The 7923-nt window shown below is 51.2% G+C and overlaps 1 protein-coding gene across 4 annotated transcripts in view; it reads left to right on the top strand.

Moving 5' to 3' along the window:
- The first annotated feature begins 2438 nt into the window (after positions 1-2438).
- PTPN18 (protein tyrosine phosphatase non-receptor type 18) overlaps positions 2439-7923 on the top strand; it is a 26795-nt gene continuing 21310 nt past the window's right edge. Inside the window, exons 1-5 of one of the 4 annotated variants that reach the window (XM_037734569.1) lie at positions 2439-2627; positions 5267-5375; positions 5633-5709; positions 5806-5901; positions 6015-6053. In XM_037734569.1, the coding sequence (XP_037590497.1) occupies positions 2535-2627; positions 5267-5375; positions 5633-5709; positions 5806-5901; positions 6015-6053 (414 nt within the window). In that variant the 5' untranslated portion in view covers positions 2439-2534. The remainder of the gene's footprint in view (positions 2628-5266; positions 5376-5632; positions 5710-5805; positions 5902-6014; positions 6054-7923) is intronic. The other 3 variants (XM_037734570.1, XM_017517537.2, XM_017517538.2) reach the window with 3 other exon arrangements.

Raw genomic sequence — 7923 nt, 5'->3', positions numbered from 1 at the left:
ATGCCCAGGGAAACACTCCCACCTGGACAGACAGACACAGATTATTGACAGATGGGAAGACCCCCCGGTGAAACAGACCTGTGGCCAGAGAGACAGCTGGGCCCTCCCAGCCAGACAAAGGTCAGAATCCCTCAAGGACAGGCTCCTTCCCCCAAATGGAATGGACAAACAGATATTACTCCAGAGGTGAGAACACCCTGCCCACCCAGTCAACCACAACTTCAGCTGGAGAGACAGACCTCAGCCTATGAGAACAGGCCTTCAGCAGTATCCCTGCTGCTGGACAGATTCTGCCAGCCAGCTGGATAGATAGACCCACCTTCCAGGTCAGATGGAAGGACTTTCCGCCCCCTAGTTGGACAGAAGACCCTCGGCTAGCCAGGCAGAGACCCTAGTCACTGGGTCAGCCTCCTTGTCCCCTACTTAGAACCATGGATGGTCCATTTACCCCTCACTGCTGCCAAAGGCCAGGTACCACCCAGTCTTCAGTGGCCATTGACATCCACGACCACCACCATCACAGAGATACCTTTCAGACCCCTGAGTGCTCTAGTATCCAGTAGCCCATAGCCTTCATAACTTCCCCAGCAAAGTCCTTTTCTGAAAGCTCACTGAGGCTTCTGTATTCTACCTCCCTGGATCTCCCTGGCCACCCACGAAACCTCAGTGATACACTGAGAGTCACGATCATGAACTGAGCAGAAGCTCTTCATGACTTCCCTAACTCTTCTGACCCTTCAGTTACACCGCAAATCCCAATGGCCCAATTAGTTTCACTTCTTGTCCATGTCCCAAGTATTCACTGGGCCTCCCAATGACTGACAGCCCCCATGAACATCCAAGGAACCCTGACTGACTTCTAATGAATTTCCTATCACTACCATCCTAAATGATCACTACTCACCCCCCTTAGAACGGTCAAAGATGTAACTTGATAAATGATGAACATGGATTTCACAGTGACCCGTTCTGACCCCACAATAAATGAAACCGTCCTAGCTACTGATCTCCAACTTTGATTTCTCCATCACTTAAGCCAAGGTCAGCAAACGACAGCCTGTAGGCCACATACAGACACACACACACACACACACACAGACTAGAATCAAAGTCATGACATGAAAATTACATGAAATTCTCATTTCTTTGTACACAAAAAGTTTCATTAGGACACAGCGACACTGCTTTCATGCTGCCACAGCCGAGTTAAGCGGTTGGGGCAGAGATGGTACAGCCAAAATCACTTCCTACCTGGCCCTTTAAGAAAGTGTGCCCTTAACGCACGCCTGTAGTCCCAGCTACTCGGGAGGCTGAGGCAGGAGAATTGCTTGAACCCAGGAGTTGAAGGCTGCTGTGAGCCGAGATCGCGCCATTGCACTCCAGCCTAGGTAACAAGAGCGAAACTCCATCTCAAAAAAAAAAAGAAAAAGAAAAAGGTGTGCCCTTAAATAATACTCTGATGACCCCTAGTGAATTAAACTGACCACCTGACATTATTCCCCTGTTGACCCTTCAGTGACTCAGGCACACATCCAGGCCCCAGTCCTACCTTTCTACCCCTCAACGACCTCAAACCGGTGTCCACTGGCGGCCCTTCCAGTGACACCCGTCTTAATTCTTCCAACCTCGGTGAGAAGGGGCCTAATCCAGGCCTGTCCTTGAAGGACCCCGGGTGCCGGTCCATTCTCTCCAGCCTCCCCTCGGTGACCCCCGAAGCTGGCACAGCAGTTCTCCTCTGACCTCTGCACAAATGGGAGTGCCAGGGCAGGCAAAAAAAGAGAAGCTATTGGTTCCCCAGAACCAACTCCCACTGCCTCAGTTCTGTTTCCCAGCAGGCTTATGCAGGTCGAGATGCTCACACAGGACTGACCCGGGTGCCCCGGCGCCGCCCAGCTCATACGGGAAAAGGAGCAACCACAAATTCCTCGGGAAGTATGCAGAGAAGATCCGGCTGCCACTTGGCCTTTCCCACGGCGCGGCTGCCTCAGCCCCGGCGTCCATTGGGCCGGGCTGGAGCGCAGAGCGCCGGACGCCCCAGACCCCGGGGTCCCCCAGGAGGAGGAATAGTCTGATCTCGGCGACCATCTCCACCCACGGCTGCCGCCCGCCCCAGCTCGGACCCCGCGCGGCGGTCCACCCAGAGCCCGCACCCGGACATTGGCCCCGGGCGCGGATCCTGGACTGGGGGCGGGTCCAAGCAGGAGGGAGTGTTCCTGGGACTGTGCGGCCCCACCTGTGGGCGCGGCAGCCACAAAAAAAAAAAAAAAAAAAAAAAAAAAGGAAGCGCTGGTGCTGGGCTCTGCTCGGGCCACGGGCGAGGACCGAGGGCTCCCGCAGCGGCCCGAGCGCCCGGGGCGGGGCTGCACGGGCTCAGAACACCCTGGCCGGGTCGCCCTCCCCGCCGCTGCGCGCTTCCATTGGCTGCCGAGGCCGGGGCGGAGGCTCAGCCGCCGGCCGCCGCCTCCCGCGGCGTCCACACTGGCTGTGGGCGCGGAACGAAGCGGCAGGGCTGGACCTTGCTGGCCCGCGGCGCCATGAGCCGCAGCCTGGACGCGGCGCAGAGCTTCCTGGAGCGTCTGGAAGCGCGCGGCGACCGGGAGGCGGCGGTCCTCGCCGGCGAGTTCAGCGTGAGTGGCGCGCGGGATCTGGGAGCGGCGCACCCCGGCCCTGGCCCCGCGGACGTCTGTCCTCTACGCCCGTCCTCTACGCCCTGCGGGCTCTGCCTCTCTGTCTCGGTGTCCCGGGTGTCTCCCCGCCTCGGGGAGTCTCTCCCTGTTTCTCCCCCCAGCACTTCTCTGTCGCTCTCGCTGTCTCCGTCTTCACTCTCTGCCCACCGCTCCCGGAGCGCAACGTCCATAGTCGGGTCGGGACAGACCGTGTGCACCCTTGCTCCCGGTGTCCTGGTCGCGCTCCCGGAACAACCCGGCTGCGGGTGGGACAGGCGGGGCGGGCTCCGCAGGGGAAGGCCGGTGGCCCCCGGTACTCTGGACACGCTGGACAGCCCCGGCCCCGCCGCTCTTGGCGACCTGACTGTCTCCTGTGACCGCAGGAAGGAAGGGGCCGCAGCAGGGCCAAGGGGAACCTGGAGGCCCTGGCGCAGTGAGGGTGTGAACGCCGGGCTCGAATCCGCGTCCGGGGCCATTCGGCTGTGGTCCAGGCGGTTTACCTGGCCCCTCCGACCTCGGCTTCTCCCTTGGTGAAATGGGAACGCGAATGACCAAACTGGCTTAAGGATTAAATGGGGTGGGTGAAAAGCTCTTAGCACGTATTGTGCGCGCACTTCATAGGGGCGTTTGTCACTGCCTATAAAGATTCTAAACGTGGGCCTGGCGCGGTGGCTCACGCCGGTAATCCCAACACTTTGGGAGGCCGAGGCGGAAGAATCGCTTGAGCTCAGAAGTTCGAGACCAGCCTGGGCAACACAGCAAAACCCTGTCTCTACTAATAATAGAAAAATTAGCTGGGCGTGGTAGCGGATGCCTATAATCCCAGCTACCACGGAGGCAGAGGCAGAGGAATCGCTTGAGCCAGGGAGACGGAGGTTGCAGTGAGCTGAGCCGGGCCATTGCACTCCAGCCTGGGTGACAGAGCGAGACCCCATCTCAAACAAAAAATCTAAATGTTACAATACGGGCAGTGCAAGCCCAGCATCAGGAAGGCTCACGCAGCGTCCTAGGCACTGTACGCTACAGTCAATGACATGCTTAAAGTGTAATAGCTTATGTACCAGACATAGAAACATACCATACAAACGTGTAAACTGATATATGGTGACGCATATCAAATTTAGAAATAATATATGTTTTCTCATAGAACCAAAACAGGAAAAAATAAAAAGAAAAAATAATATATAAAAATATTGTAAATGACCATTTATACAATAAACATTGTATAACTGCATAAAATAATACAACAAATATAAAAAATAAAGATTATAATTTACAAAATGACCAAGGTTATTTGATAAATTCATAAGTAAATATAAAATGTATAACAGGTAATTACAAACAAGTAATTTGCACACATGCAGAAATATCATATCTAAGAAATGCATAATAAACGTAAGATATATAATTATACAATATTAAAATATAGACTGGGCACGATGGCTCACACCTGTAATCCCAGCACTTTGGGAGGCTGAGGTGGGCAGATCACAAGGCCAGGAGTTTGAGACCAGCCTGGCCAATATGGTGAGAACCTGTCTCTACTAAAAATACAAAAAAATTAGCTGGGCATGGTGGCTCATGCCTCTAATCCCAGCTACTAAGGAGGCTGAGGCAGGAGAATTGCTTGAACCTAGGAGGTGGAGGTTGCAGTGAGCTGAGACCATGCCGCTGCACTCTGGTCTAGGCAGGAGAGCGAGACTGTCTCAAAAAAAAAAAAGTATGTGACAAACGTAAAGATAATACCCATTTGATATATGACATCATGTGACTGGTTGGGTTCTGAACAGTGCACATGCAGAAGGCTGGGTGGTGAGGGTACCCCTGCTTCCCGAGCCTGCCTCCCACATGTGCAGGAATTGGTGGGCTTTTCTAGGTGTACCCACTACACACAGGCATCATGAGGGCTTAAATGACCCAATGGACATAAGTAAAGCACTTAGAATGGTGGCTGGCACACAGTGGTGGCATAGTAGGTGTCACTTATTATCATTGAGATTATGAATACCTGACGGTGAGGGTAATACACTATTCACAATTATTATTATAATCTCCCAGTAACACAATACTCATAGTATCCTGTACTGTACAAGATACTAACACAAGATGTAACACAGTACATATAGTATATGTTATCCATTATAATACCAATGCATTGTACATTGTCTTATATGTTTAGTTATATAACACATATTTCATCACAGTTATTGCTTACAGGACAATGTCACAGAGTGTGCAAGGGGTGGGTGCCGAGAGGTCTGAGTTCCACCCTCACCATGAGACTTCTTAGTTGGGACCTTCCACAAGTCACTCAACCACGTAGTGCCGAAACCTTCCCGCCTGCACAATGGAGAAGTCAGTACCCATGTCGTGGGAACCTGTGATTACATGCCCTTAGCGCAGAGACTGGCACAGAGAAGGTGCTCTGGGTCGCTATTACCGTATCATTTTTATTAGGCAGGCCGGGTGCCTTCGGGGTCTGCACTCACCTCCCCAGGCCACTGGCCTTGTATCCTGTGCGCGCCTAGGTGGCCCGGGACTCTGACCTGGCTCCTCTCCTGTCTTTTCCCCTCCCTGGCGCACTCATGATGCTCCACCAGGACATTCAGGCCCGCTCGGCCGCCTGGAAGGCTGACGGCCTGTGCTCCACCGAGGCCGGCAGTCAGCCGGGGAACGTCAGGAAGAACCGCTACAAAGATGTGCTGCCTTGTAAGTGGGGTCTTCTGCGGGGAGTGGGTACAGCGGCGCAGGCACCGCCGCAGTCCAGGCGTCAGTGTGCACTGGAGTTACCCGCTGCGCTCCCCTCCCAAACCTTCACCCTCTGCGCTGCTCAGCAGCCCACGAGGGCACCTCAGTGGGGTCTCTGCAGGTGTGTGGTCCCTGCTGGTTTTCGGCCAGGGGGCTGTCGGAGGCTTGGCCACCCTATCCTCCCCAAACTCCACGTTTCTTACCTTATCTGCTGACAGATGATCAGACGCGAGTGATCCTCTCCCTGCTCCAGGAAGAGGGACACAGTGACTACATTAATGGCAACTTCATCAGGGTGAGGGTTGGGATCTTGGAAGGAGGTGGAAGAGGTGGATTGGGGGTGGCCAGGGGTGGGCAGCAGAATCTTAGTAGTGAATGCGGCCTTCACCAGGGCGCGGATGGAAGCCGGGCCTACATCGCCACACAAGGACCCTTGCCTCACACCCTGCTAGATTTCTGGCGACTGATCTGGGAGTTTGGGGTCAAGGTCAGCACTTGGGGGCAGGGCAGGACGGTGGGGTCAACCTCTAAGTACCCCCTCGGTGGTTTCCCTGGCCCCCTAACCCAATCACCTTCCTCTCCCCTGGTCTCCTTGTCTAGGTCATCCTGATGGCCTGTCGAGAGATAGAGAACGGTCGGGTAGGTATCCTCTCCCCGCAAATTGCATGTCCTTGTGCAAGGAGGAGGGAGGAGGGATCTTTCTAGCTCCGCCTTGACCCCAGGACTGGAGGGTCCAGCTCTTAGAGTGACCTTACTGTGGGGATTTAGGAAGCCCCATTGTTTCTCTAAATTTCTGTTGATCTTTTTCCTTTTATTCATCCCCCCAATGTTGGCACACCCTCTCCTGCTGGGCTTCCCACCCATTTCACACCTTAGACCATAAGGCCCTATTCTGACTGCGTCCCCTGAGGTTCTGATCTCTCCTTCCACTTCTCTCCCCTTTATTCTCTCCCCTAACGACTTTGGCCTCTGCTGTTCCCCAGATGTTCCAGGAATGGCTGTGCCTCAGGCCCTGTGCCTTTCCGGTGGCTTGCTCTATCACCTCCTTCACATCTTTGCTCAAATGTTAATTCCTCAATAAGACCTTCCTGGGTGGGTCTTTAAACCATTTTAAACTCTCAGCACTTCCACTCTCCCTCCCTTGTCCTGCCTTTCCTTTTTTCTTCACAGTTTATATGAACTCCTAACACGCTGGATAATCTACAAATGTATTATGTACATTGTTTGTTCTTAATCTCCCTGATTCAGAAGGTAAGATCCACGAGGCCAGGGATCTTTGTTTTGCCCGTTTGCATAAATTAGTTACTAAGTAAATAAATGCATGCCAGCATTGAAGGCTGAGGCACATACCCTCCTGTGGTTTCTGCATCCCTGCCTGCTCCATGGATGGGGTGGGGGTTCCCTGGGGTGACTAGCTGATCGTGGAGGCTGTATGATCTGTAGTCATGTCCCTTTCTCATTCCTGATTTTGGTAATTTGTGTTCTCTCTCTTTCTGTCTCTGCCTCATCTCTCTATCGCTCTGTCTCCATCTCCATGCTCCTGCTTGTTTTTTATAAAAAGTGTATTAGAACACAGCATACTCATTTATTTACATGTTGTCTTTGCCTGCTTTTATGCTACAGTGGCAGAGTTGAGTAGTTGCAAGTTGAATAAATTATGTGGCCTGTAAATTCTAAAATATTTATCTGACCCTTTATAGAAAATGTCAGCCAATCCTTGGACTAGAGGTTTATCATTATATTATTTTTTCAAAGAACCTGCTTTGGCTTGTATTCGTTTTCTCTATTGATATTTTCATTTTCCACTTTTTTTTTTTTGAGACGGAGTCTTGCCCTGTTGCCCAGACTGGAGTGCAGTGGTGCGATCTTGGCTCACTGCAACCTCCGCCTCCCAAGTTCAAGCGATTCTCCTGCCTCAGCCTCCTGAGTAGCTAGGAGTACAGGCACCTGCCACCATGCCTGGCTAATATACTACTTTAATTTCAAGTGTACTTGAAAAGAATGTGTATTCTGCTTTGGTTGGCTGGAGTGTTCTGTAAATACCAGTTAGATCAAATTGATAGTCTTTTTTAAAAGACACTTTTATATCTTTACTGATTTATTTTCTCTAAATGTATGAATTACTGAGAGAAGAGTGGAAATTGCCAACTGTTCATAAATAGCAATTAGGTCATGTTTGTCAACAGTGTTACTCAAGTCTTATTTCTGACAGTATTTTTTGTCTGCTTGCCCTATTATTTGCTGAAAGAGGAAGGTTGAAATCTGCACCTCTAATTGTAGCTTTAGCTATTCTTTCAGTTTTATTTTCATGTCTTAAAACTTTGCGATTGAGTACATATACATTTAAGGTTGTATCTTCCTAATGATTCAATCTCTTTTCTGATATGTCATGACTCTCTTTCTGTTAATATTTTTTTTTTCTGAAGTGTACTTTGATTTTAATATAGCCATTTAAATTTTTTTTTTTTTTTTTTTTTTTTTTTTTTTTTTTTTTTTTTTTTTTTTTTTT

Source organism: Cebus imitator, unplaced genomic scaffold (genome assembly GCF_001604975.1).
Source record: "Cebus imitator isolate Cc_AM_T3 unplaced genomic scaffold, Cebus_imitator-1.0 Scaffold635, whole genome shotgun sequence".
Classification (NCBI taxonomy): Eukaryota; Metazoa; Chordata; class Mammalia; order Primates; family Cebidae; genus Cebus; species Cebus imitator.
The sequence above is the reverse complement of the archived record's forward strand: the minus strand, read 5'-3'. Positions and strand labels throughout refer to the sequence as shown.